Source organism: Oncorhynchus clarkii, chromosome 27 (assembly GCF_045791955.1).
Source record: "Oncorhynchus clarkii lewisi isolate Uvic-CL-2024 chromosome 27, UVic_Ocla_1.0, whole genome shotgun sequence".
Lineage (NCBI taxonomy): Eukaryota > Metazoa > Chordata > Actinopteri > Salmoniformes > Salmonidae > Oncorhynchus > Oncorhynchus clarkii.
In genome coordinates this window covers 45,709,956-45,722,139 of record NC_092173.1, presented here as the reverse complement: position 1 = coordinate 45,722,139, position 12,184 = coordinate 45,709,956, and the positions used below count along the sequence as shown (strand labels likewise).

The window sequence follows — 12,184 nt, the reverse complement described above, 5'->3', positions numbered from 1 at the left end:
CTGTTACAGAGTACTGTTACATAGTACTGTTACAGAGTACTGTTACAGAGTACTGTTACATAATACTGGTACAGAGTACTGTTACAGAGTACTGTTACATAGTACTGGTACAGAGTACTGTTACAGAGTACTGTTACAGAGTACTGTTACATAGTACTGTTACTGAGTACTGTTACATAGTACTGGTACAGAGTACTGGTACAGAGTACTGTTACATAGTACTGGTACATAGTACTGTTACATAGTACTGTTACATAGTACTGTTACAGAGTACTGTTACAGAGTATTGTTACATAGTACTGTTACATAGTACTGGTACATAGTACTGTTACATAGTACTGTTACATAGTACTGGTACATAGTACTGGTACATAGTACTGGTACATAGTACTGTTACATAGTACTGGTACATAGTACTGTTACAGAGTACTGGTACAGAGTACTGTTACAGAGTACTGTTACAGAGTACTGGTACATAGTACTGGTACATAGTACTGGCACATAGTACTGTTGCCATGTCAGACAAACAGGGTTTAGTGGAGAAGAAAACGCCACAGATGCACTTCTGAGGCCTACTCTGTAAAATTCTCCCTCTCTCCCTCCCAGGGGCTTTATTGGCAAGGGAACATGTTAATGTTGCCAAAGCAAGTGAAGTAGATAATATACAAAAGTGAAGAGACACCTCACAAGACACCTCACAATCCTCACAACCACACAAGAAGAAGAAACTAACAAGTCCCAAAAGGCACCATGATCCTTAAGTAGTGCACTACTGTCAAACCCGGTCTGGTCAAAAGTAGTGCACTACTGTCAAACCCGGTCTGGTCAAAAGTAGTGCACTACTGTCAAACCCGGTCTGGTCAAAAGTAGTGCACTACTGTCAAACCCGGTCTGGTCAAAAGTAGTGCACTACTGTCAAACCCGGTCTGGTCAAAAGTAGTGCACTACTGTCAAACCCGGTCTGGTCAAAAGTAGTGCACTACTGTCAAACCCGGTCTGGTCAAAAGTAGTGCACTACTGTCAAACCCGGTCTGGTCAAAAGTAGTGCACTACTGTCAAACCCGGTCTGGTCAAAAGTAGTGCACTACTGTCAAACCCGGTCTGGTCAAAAGTAGTGCACTACTGTCAAACCCGGTCTGGTCAAATGTAGTGCACTACTGTCAAACCCGGTCTGGTCAAAAGTAGTGCACTACTGTCAAACCCGGTCTGGTCAAAAGTAGTGCACTACTGTCAAACCCGGTCTGGTCAAAAGTAGTGCACTACTGTCAAACCCGGTCTGGTCAAAAGTAGTGCACTACTGTCAAACCCGGTCTGGTCAAAAGTAGTGCACTACTGTCAAACCCGGTCTGGTCAAAAGTAGTGCACTACTGTCAAACCCGGTCTGGTCAAAAGTAGTGCACTACTGTCAAACCCGGTCTGGTCAAAAGTAGTGCACTACTGTCAAACCCGGTCTGGTCAAAAGTAGTGCACTACTGTCAAACCCGGTCTGGTCAAAAGTAGTGCACTACTGTCAAACCCGGTCTGGTCAAAAGTAGTGCACTACTGTCAAACCCGGTCTGGTCAAAAGTAGTGCACTACTGTCAAACCCGGTCTGGTCAAAAGTAGTGCACTACTGTCAAACCCGGTCTGGTCAAAAGTAGTGCACTACTGTCAAACCCGGTCTGGTCAAAAGTAGTGCACTACTGTCAAACCCGGTCTGGTCAAAAGTAGTGCACTACTGTCAAACCCGGTCTGGTCAAAAGTAGTGCACTACTGTCAAACCCGGTCTGGTCAAAAGTAGTGCACTACTGTCAAACCCGGTCTGGTCAAAAGTAGTGCACTACTGTCAAACCCGGTCTGGTCAAAAGTAGTGCACTACTGTCAAACCCGGTCTGGTCAAAAGTAGTGCACTACTGTCAAACCCGGTCTGGTCAAAAGTAGTGCACTACTGTCAAACCCGGTCTGGTCAAAAGTAGTGCACTACTGTCAAACCCGGTCTGGTCAAAAGTAGTGCACTACTGTCAAACCCGGTCTGGTCAAAAGTAGTGCACTACTGTCAAACCCGGTCTGGTCAAAAGTAGTGCACTACTGTCAAACCCGGTCTGGTCAAAAGTAGTGCGCTACTGTCAAACCCGGTCTGGTCAAAAGTAGTGCGCTACTGTCAAACCCGGTCTGGTCAAAAGTAGTGCACTACTGTCAAACCCGGTCTGGTCAAAAGTAGTGCACTACTGTCAAACCCGGTCTGGTCAAAAGTAGTGCACTACTGTCAAACCCGGTCTGGTTAAAAACTAGTGCACTACATAGGAAACGGGGTAACATTTGGGTCTTAACCATTAGGAAATGTACATTTACTATGAATATTAATGCAGTTAATTGACAGTTGTAATAAACAAAATAATAAGAAAAGAAAAAGAAAGACGACACCTACTTGTAACACAACCATTTGAATCAGAGACAGAGAGGATGTGGCAGAGCAGATAAAGGAAGTAGAGACAGAGAGGATGTGGCAGAGCAGATAAAGGAAGTAGAGACAGAGAGGATGTGGCAGAACAGCTAAAGGAAGTAGAGACAGAGAGGATGTGGCAGAGCAGATAAAGGAAGTAGAGACAGAGAGGATGTGGCAGAGCAGATAAAGGAAGTAGAGACAGAGAGGATGTGGCAGAGCAGATAAAGGAAGTAGAGACAGAGAGGATGTGGCAGAACAGCTAAAGGAAGTAGAGACAGAGAGGATGTGGCAGAGCAGATAAAGGAAGTAGAGACAGAGAGGATGTGGCAGAGCAGATAAAGGAAGTAGAGACAGAGAGGATGTGGCAGAGCAGATAAAGGAAGTAGAGACAGAGAGGATGTGGCAGAGCAGCTAAAGGAAGTAGAGACAGAGAGGATGTGGCAGAGCAGATAAAGGAAGTAGAGACAGAGAGGATGTGGCAGAGCAGATAAAGGAAGTAGAGACAGAGAGGATGTGGCAGAGCAGATAAAGGAAGTAGAGACAGAGAGGATGTGGCAGAGCAGCTAAAGGAAGTAGAGACAGAGAGGATGTGGCAGAGCAGATAAAGGAAGTAGAGACAGAGAGGATGTGGCAGAGCAGATAAAGGAAGTAGAGACAGAGAGGATGTGGCAGAGCAGATAAAGGAAGTAGAGACAGAGAGGATGTGGCAGAGCAGATAAAGGAAGTAGAGACAGAGAGGATGTGGCAGAGCAGATAAAGGAAGTAGAGACAGAGAGGATGTGGCAGAGCAGATAAAGGAAGTAGAGACAGAGAGGATGTGGCAGAGCAGATAAAGGAAGTAGAGACAGAGAGGATGTGGCAGAGCAGATAAAGGAAGTAGAGACAGAGAGGATGTGGCAGAGCAGATAAAGGAAGTAGAGACAGAGAGGATGTGGCAGAGCAGATAAAGGAAGTAGAGACAGAGAGGATGTGGCAGCTAAAGGAAGTAGAGACAGAGAGGATGTGGCAGAGCAGATAAAGGAAGTAGAGACAGAGAGGATGTGGCAGAGCAGATAAAGGAAGTAGAGACAGAGAGGATGTGGCAGCTAAAGGAAGTAGAGACAGAGAGGATGTGGCAGCTAAAGGAAGTAGAGACAGAGAGGATGTGGCAGCTAAAGGAAGTAGAGACAGAGAGGATGTGGCAGAGCAGATAAAGGAAGTAGAGACAGAGAGGATGTGGCAGAGCAGATAAAGGAAGTAGAGACAGAGAGGATGTGGCAGAGCAGATAAAGGAAGTAGAGACAGAGAGGATGTGGCAGCTAAAGGAAGTAGAGACAGAGAGGATGTGGCAGATAAAGGAAGTAGAGACAGAGGATGTGGCAGATAAAGGAAGTAGAGACAGAGAGGATGTGGCAGAGCAGATAAAGGAAGTAGAGACAGAGAGGATGTGGCAGATAAAGGAAGTAGAGACAGAGAGGATGTGGCAGCTAAAGGAAGTAGAGACAGAGAGGATGTGGCAGCTAAAGGAAGTAGAGACAGAGGATGTGGCAGATAAAGGAAGTAGAGACAGAGAGGATGTGGAAGCTAAAGGAAGTAGAGACAGAGAGGATGTGGAAGCTAAAGGAAGCAGAGACAGTTAATTGGAAACAGTACATTCACAGGGTAGTACAGGTTGAATGGATTCAGTGAGGTAGAAAGAAAATAATTGTTGCTAATGTGATTTTTCCCTTCCCTTGTTTTAACCTTTTCTGTAAGTAAAACAAAATATGAACTATTAAATTATTAAGAATTGGGCTACTATGTAAAATACTAGGAGATTTCTTATTCTACTTGTGTAATACAATTTAATACATTATTATGAAAGATATATAAATTTGATATAGATATATATATATATATATATATGTGTACCTGTATTGGCCAGCGTGGGAGAGGTTGGAGGAAGTTAGCTTCGTAAGGATAGTCAACCATGGCCAGATTCACCCAGGTCTCTTGGAGCCAGGCCTTAAAACCATCCAAGTCCGTCTTCTTGAGTGGGGAACATAAGCTAAACTCCCCGGACAGCCATTGGAGGCCGTCATCTGCACAGAGATGAGGAAAATAGTCCTCATGAGTTAACTAGGCTTTAAACTAGCTTTGAAAAAAGGCTATTTCATCCTACCAGTTGCTGTGATGTTGTCATTCAGACAGGCTAATTCATCCTACCAGTTGCTGTTATGTTGTCATTCAGACAGGCTAATTCATCCTACCAGTTGCTGTGATGTTGTCATTCAGACAGGCTAATTCATCCTACCAGTTGCTGTGATGTTGTCATTCAGACAGGCTAATTCATCCTACCAGTTGCTGTGATGTTGTCATTCAGACAGGCTAATTCATCCTACCAGTTGCTGTGATGTTGTCATTCAGACAGGCTAATTCATCCTACCAGTTGCTGTGATGTTGTCGATGGCCTTCCAGGACCTCCGGATGTTAACGTCACAGTTCAGTCCACTCCTGGCGAAGTCCTGGGTGACTATCTTATAGAAATCTCCACATGGAACCATGTCAGGGAACTGCCATATGGGGGCAGAGGCAGCCAGAGCTCTGGAGTACACAGAGAGACAGATATAACCCAGTATTAACCACACAGAGAGACAGATATAACCCAGTATTAACCACACAGAGAGACAGATATAACCCAGTATTAACCACACAGAGAGACAGTTAGAACACATTGTTAACCACACAGAGAGACAGTTAGAACCCAGTATTAACCACACAGAGAGACAGTTAGAACACATTAACCACACAGAGAGACAGTTAGAACACATTGCTAACCACACAGAGAGACAGTTAGAACACATTGTTAACCACACAGAGAGACAGATAGAACACATTGTTAACCACACAGAGAGACAGTTAGAACACATTAACCACACAGAGAGACAGTTAGAACACAGTATTAACCACACAGAGAGACAGTTAGAACACATTGTTTACCACACAGAGAGACAGTTAGAACACATTGTTAACCACACAGAGAGACAGATAGAACACATTAACCACACAGAGAGACAGTTAGAACACATTAACCACACAGAGAGACAGTTAGAACACAGTATTAACCACACAGAGAGACAGTTAGAACACATTGTTTACCACACAGAGAGACAGTTAGAACGAGATTTTCCTCAGGTCAAATAGCACCCTATTCCCTATAAAGCACACTACTTTTGACCACAGCCCTATGAGCCCTGGTCAAAAGTAGTTCACTATATAAAAACATAAAAATAGGGCCCCATGAAGACCTGTACACAGTCTCTCTTACCCAACAACAACATTAGGGTATTTCATTCTCAACCAGGCAGAGAGCATCCCTCCGTAGGACCCTCCGATGGCGATCACAGGACTTTCCTGAGCTCCAAGCACCTTCCTCTTCAGTTCTCTGATGAGCACAGCGAAGTCAGCGAGCGCCTGCTCCGACGTCAGGTAATTCAGGTGCTTGGTGTCCTGTTTGTGAAGACAAAGCATGTTTAACGAACAGTGTTTCTAAACGTGTAGTAAACCAACACGTCATATTTAAAATGCTATATACCGTGTGTGTGTGTGTGTGTGTGTGTGTGTGTGTGTGTGTGTGTGTGTGTGTGTGTGTGTGCAAAAGCATTACGGTTCATTTACACTGTAAGAGTCTTGTCCAAACGGCAGGGATTCTCCATAGTAACGGTGCTCTGCAAACACCAACATGGCTCCCAGATCCTCTGCAACGTCCCACATGAAACCCTACAGACAAAAAGTACAAGGCAAAATATTCTAACAAATGATGCAAGGCATGCTGGGAAGATGAATACATTACAGAACAGAGAAGATGAATACAGAACAGAGAAGATGAATACAGAACAGAGAAGATGAATACAGAACAGAGAAGATGAATACACTACAGAACAGAGAAGATGAACACATTACAGAAGAGAGAAGATGAACACATTACAGAAGAGAGAAGATGAATACAGAACAGAGAAGATGAATACAGAACAGAGAAGATGAATACAGAACAGAGAAGATGAACACATTACAGAACAGAGAAGATGAATACAGAACAGAGAAGATGAATACATTACAGAACAGAGAAGATGAATACATTACAGAACAGAGAAGATGAACACATTACAGAACAGAGAAGATGAATACAGAACAGAGAAGATGAATACATTACAGAACAGAGAAGATGAATACAGAACAGAACAGAGAAGATGAATACAGAACAGAGAAGATGAATACAGAACAGAACAGAGAAGATGAATACAGAACAGAGAAGATGAATACAGAACAGAGAAGATGAATACACTACAGAACAGAGAAGATGAATACATTACAGAACAGAGAAGATGAATACATTACAGAACATAGAAGATGAACACAGAACAGAACAGAGAAGGTGAATACAGAACAGAACAGAGAAGATGAATACAGAACAGAGAAGATGAATACAGAACAGAACAGAGAAGATGAATACAGAACAGAACAGAGAAGATGAATACAGAACAGAAGAGAGAAGATGAACACAGAACAGAGAAGATGAATACAGAACAGAGAAGATGAATACAGAACAGAAGAGAGAAGATGAACACAGAACAGAGAAGATGAATACAGAACAGAGAAGATGAATACAGAACAGAGAAGATGAATACATTACAGAACAGAGAAGATGAATACATTACAGAACAGAGAAGATGAATACAGAACAGAACAGAGAAGATGAATACAGAACAGAGAAGATGAATACAATACAGAACAGAGAAGATGAATACAGAACAGAACAGAGAAGATGAATACAGAACAGAGAAGATGAATACATTACAGAACAGAGAAGATGAATACATTACAGAACAGAGAAGATGAATACAGAACAGAGAAGATGAATACAGAACAGAACAGAGAAGATGAATACACTACAGAACAGAGAAGATGAATACATTACAGAACAGAGAACAGAGAAGATGAATACACTACAGAACAGAGAAGATGAATACATTACAGAACAGAGAACAGAGAAGATGAATACACTACAGAACAGAGAAGATGAATACATTACAGAACAGAGAAGATGAATACAGAAGGATAATTATTACAGTGTTATTGCAGAACCAGGTAATGTCTCCTTCATTGCCGGTGTAGAACAAGATAGGCCCTCCCTTCTGATCCCAGTGTTCATTATTAACCAGGTATCTCTGCTTAAAGGTGCCATCCTCCAGGAAACCAAAGTGATCGATCTGTAAGGACAGAGACGTACATCAGAAAAACATGAAGAAATCAAGAGGATGGCTAAAATATGACACGCGGCTACTTTAAACCCAACCTAGTGTCACGGATCCCTCCGGGAACGTTCATCACGCACACCTGGCACCTATTGCGCAGATGATTACGGGTCTCATCCCGTGTGTTACTCATTGTGTGCTTGTGCTTATTCGAGGTGCACCTCACTCTTATGTTTTGGGTTTCTACCCTGTGTTTTGTTATGCGTTTGTTGGGTCTTCGTCCCAGTGCCTTTTTTGGGGGCGCAATAAAAAAATCCTATTACGCATTCCTGCGCCTGTCTCCCGCATAATTTATACCGACGTGACAGAATGATCGACCATTGAGGGAGACAGCGGGAATGGCCCGTCTCCACGACGACGCAACTTCGGCCGCTGCATCGGGTCCTGATCGACCCGCGCTGCGTTCCTGTGATCCTGGGGGTATTGTCACGGATCCTTCCGGAACTTTCATTACACACACCTGTCCCCTATTCCCACGGATTAGTACTTGTGGTTTCCATTGGACTGTCCATTATTGTTACTGTGTCCGTTGGTGCGTGCGAGTACCTGTGCTGTGTGTTTTGGGCTTTCGTGCCACTGTGGATTGCGCAGATGATTACGGGTCTCGACCCGTGCGATAATAGTTGTGCTCGTGTGTTATTTATTCGAGGTACTCTTTTGTTTTGGGTTTCAACCCTGTGGTTTTGTTACATGTTTGTCTGGTCTTCGTCTCCGTGCCTTCACATGACACGCCGTACTTTGGGTAAAATAAAGATCCCTATTACGCATTCCTGCGCCTGTCTCCCGAATAATTTATACCAGCATGACACCTAGTCTCTAAGACATTCATATTTAGCTTGAGATGAGATGAAGGCTCAAGAGAAGAAATTGAATCAATGTATTACGAATCCATTTCAAGGTCTCTGAATTTAACTCTAAATGGAGCCAGTTAAAATGTGGCCCTGACGTCCGGTGGAATGGAACTGGGATTCAACATCCTGTCAATCCTCTCTGACCAACAGTCATCCTCTCTGACCAACAGTCATCCTCTCTGACCAACGGTTCCATTTCCTCTCTGACCAACAGTCATCCTCTCTGACCAATGGTTCCATTTCCTCTCTGACCAACGGTCATCCTCTCCGACCAACAGTCATCCTCTCTGACCAACGGTCATCCTCTCTGACCAACAGTCATCCTCCCTGACCAACAGTCATCCTCCCTGACCAACAGTCATCCTCTCTGACCAACGGTCATCCTCTCTGACCAGCGGCTCCATTTCCTCTCTGACCAACGGTCATCCTCTCTGACCAACGGTCATCCTATCTGACCAACAGTCATCCTCTCTGACCAACAGTCATCCTCTCTGACCAACAGTCATCCTCTCTGACCAACGGTTCCATTTCCTCTCTGACCAACGGTCATCCTCTCTGACCAACAGTCATCCTCTCTGACCAACGGTCATCATCTCTGACCAACAGTCATCCTCTCTGACCAGCGGTTCCATTTCCTCTCTGACCAATGGTTCCATTTCCTCTCTGAGCAACAGTCATCCTCTCTGACCAACGGTCATCCTCTCTGACCAACGGTTCCATTTCCTCTCTGACCAACGGTTCCATTTCCTCTCTGACCAGCGGTTCCATTTCCTCTCTGACCAACGGTTCCATTTCCTCTCTGACCAACGGTCATCCTCTCTGACCAACGGTCATCCTCTCTGACCAACAGTCATCCTCTCTGACCAACAGTCATCCTCTCTGACCAACAGTCATCCTCTCTGACCAACAGTCATCCTCTCTGACCAACGGTCATCCTCTCTGACCAACGGTTCCATTTCCTCTCTGACCAACAGTCATCCTCTCTGACCAACGGTTCCATTTCCTCTCTGACCAGCGGTTCCATTTCCTCTCTGACCAACGGTTTCATTTCCTCTCTGACCAGCGGTTCCATTTCCTCTCTGACCAACGGTTCCATTTCCTCTCTGACCAACAGTCATCCTCTCTGACCAACGGTCATCCTCTCTGACCAACGGTCATCCTCTCTGACCAACGGTCATCCTCTCTGACCAATGGTTCCATTTCCTCTCTGACCAACAGTCATCCTCTCTGACCAACAGTCATCCTCTCTGACCAACGGTTCCATTTCCTCTCTGACCAACAGTCATCCTCCCTGACCAACAGTCATCCTCCCTGACCAACAGTCATCCTCTCTGACCAACGGTCATCCTCTCTGACCAACAGTCATCCTCTCTGACCAGCGGTTCCATTTCCTCTCTGACCAACAGTCATCCTCTCTGACCAATGGTCATCATCTCTGACCAATGGTCATCCCCTCTGACCAACAGTCATCCCCTCTGACCAACGGTCATCCTCTCTGACCAACAGTCATCCTCTCTGACCAACAGTCATCCTCTCTGACCAACGGTCATCCCCTCTGACCAACGGTGATACTCTCTGACCAACGGTCATCCCCTCTGACCAACAGTCATCCTCTCTGACTAACAGTCATCCCCTCTGACCAACAGTCATCCTCTCTCACCAACGATCATCCTCTCTGACCAACGGTTCCATTTCCTCTCTGACCAACGGTCATCCTCTCTGACCAACGGTCATCCTCTCTGACCAACTGTCATCCTCTCTGACCAACGGTTCCATTTCCTCTCTTACCAACAGTCATCTTCTCTGACCAACGGTTCCAATTCCTCTCTGACCAACGGTCATCCTTTCTGACCAATGGTCATCCTCTCTGACAAATGGTCATCCTCTCTGACCAACGGTTCCATTTCCCCTCTGACAGACACCCTGTAAAGGTTCTGTAAAGGTTCTTGTTCCCCTCTGACAGAAACCCTGTAAAGGTTCTTGTTCCCCGCTGACAGACACCCTGTAAAGGTTCTGTAAAGGTTTTTGTTCCCCTCTGACAGACACCCTGTAAAGGTTCTTGTTCCCCTCAGACAGACACCCTGTAAAGGTTCTGTAAAGGTTCTTGTTCCGCTCTGACAGACACCCTGTAAAGGTTCTTGTTCCCCTCTGACAGACACCTTGTAAAGGTTCTTGTTCCCCTCTGACAGACACCCTGTAAAGGTTCTGTAAAGGTTCTTGTTCCCCTCTGATAGACACCCTGTAAAGGTTCTTGTTCCCCTCTGACAGACACATTGTAAAGGTTCTTGTTCCCCTCTGCCAGACACCCTGTAAAAGTTATTGTTCCTCTCTGACAGACACCCTGTAAAGGTTCTTGTTCCCCTCTGACAGACACCCTGTAAAGGTTATTGTTCCCCTCTGACAGACACCTTGTAAAGGTTCCTGTTCCCCTCTGACAGACACCCTGTAAAGGTTCTGTAAAGGTTCTTGTTCCCCTCTGACAGACACCCTGTAAAGGTTCTTGTTCCCCTCTGACAGATACCTTGTAAAGGTTCCTGTTCCCCTCTGACAGACACCCTGTAAAGGTTCTGTAAAGGTTATTGTTCCCCTCTGACAGACACCCTGTAAAGGTTCTTGTTCCCCTCTGACAGATACCTTGTAAAGGTTCCTGTTCCCCTCTGACAGACACCCTGTAAAGGTTCTGTAAAGGTTCTTGTTCCCCTCTGAAAGACACCCTGTAAAGGTTCTTGTTCCCCTCTGACAGAAACCCTGTAAAAGTTCTTGTTCCCCTCTGACAGACACCCTGTAAAGGTTCTTGTTCCCCTCTGATAGACACCCTGTAAAGGTTCTTGTTCCCCTCTGATAGACACCCTGTAAAGGTTCTGTAAAGGTTCTTGTTCCCCTCAGACAGACACCCTGTAAAGGTTCTGTAAAGGTTCTTGTTCCCCTCTGACAGACAACCTGTAAAGGTTCTTGTTCCCCTCTGACAGACACCCTGTAAAGGTTATGTAAAGGTTCTTGTTCCGCTCTGACAGACACCCTGTAAAGGTTCTTGTTCCCCTCTGACAGACACCCTGTAAAGGTTCTTGTTCCCCTCTGACAGACACCCTGTAAAGGTTTTGTAAAGGTTCTTGTTCCCCTCTGATAGACACCTTGTAAAGGTTATTGTTCCCCTCTGACAGACACATTGTAAAGGTTATTGTTCCCCTCTGCCAGACACCCTGTAAAAGTTATTGTTCCCCTCTGACAGACACCCTGTAAAGGTTCTTGTTCCCCTCTGATAGACACCCTGTAAAGGTTCTTGTTCCCCTCTGATAGGCAACCTGTAAAGGTTCTTGTTCCCCTTTGACAGACACATTGTAAAGGTTCTTGTTCCCCTCTGACAGACACTCTGTAAAGGTTCTTGTTCCCCTCTGACAGACACCTTGTAAAGGTTCCTGTTCCCCTCTGACAGACACCCTGTAAAGGTTCTGTAAAGGTTATTGTTCCCCTCTGACAGACACCCTGTAAAGGTTCTTGTTCCCATCTGACAGATACCTTGTAAAGGTTCCTGTTCCCCTCTGACAGACACCCTGTAAAGGTTCTGTAAAGGTTTTTGTTCCCCTCTGACAGACACATTGTAAAGGTTCTTGTTCCCCTCAGACAGACACCCTGTA

The 12,184-nt window shown here is 45.0% G+C and overlaps 1 protein-coding gene across 2 annotated transcripts in view; it reads right to left on the bottom strand.

The window, feature by feature from the left end:
• LOC139386099 (prolylcarboxypeptidase (angiotensinase C)) overlaps positions 1–12,184 on the bottom strand; it is a 52,023-nt gene that overhangs the window by 18,540 nt on the left and 21,299 nt on the right. For both annotated transcript variants that reach the window (XM_071131524.1, XM_071131523.1), the window contains exons 2-6: positions 7,513–7,653; positions 6,062–6,163; positions 5,712–5,893; positions 4,830–4,987; positions 4,316–4,485 (exon numbers count right to left, since the gene is read on the bottom strand). In XM_071131524.1, coding sequence (XP_070987625.1) covers positions 4,316–4,485; positions 4,830–4,987; positions 5,712–5,893; positions 6,062–6,163; positions 7,513–7,653 — 753 coding nt within the window. The remainder of the gene's footprint in view (positions 1–4,315; positions 4,486–4,829; positions 4,988–5,711; positions 5,894–6,061; positions 6,164–7,512; positions 7,654–12,184) is intronic.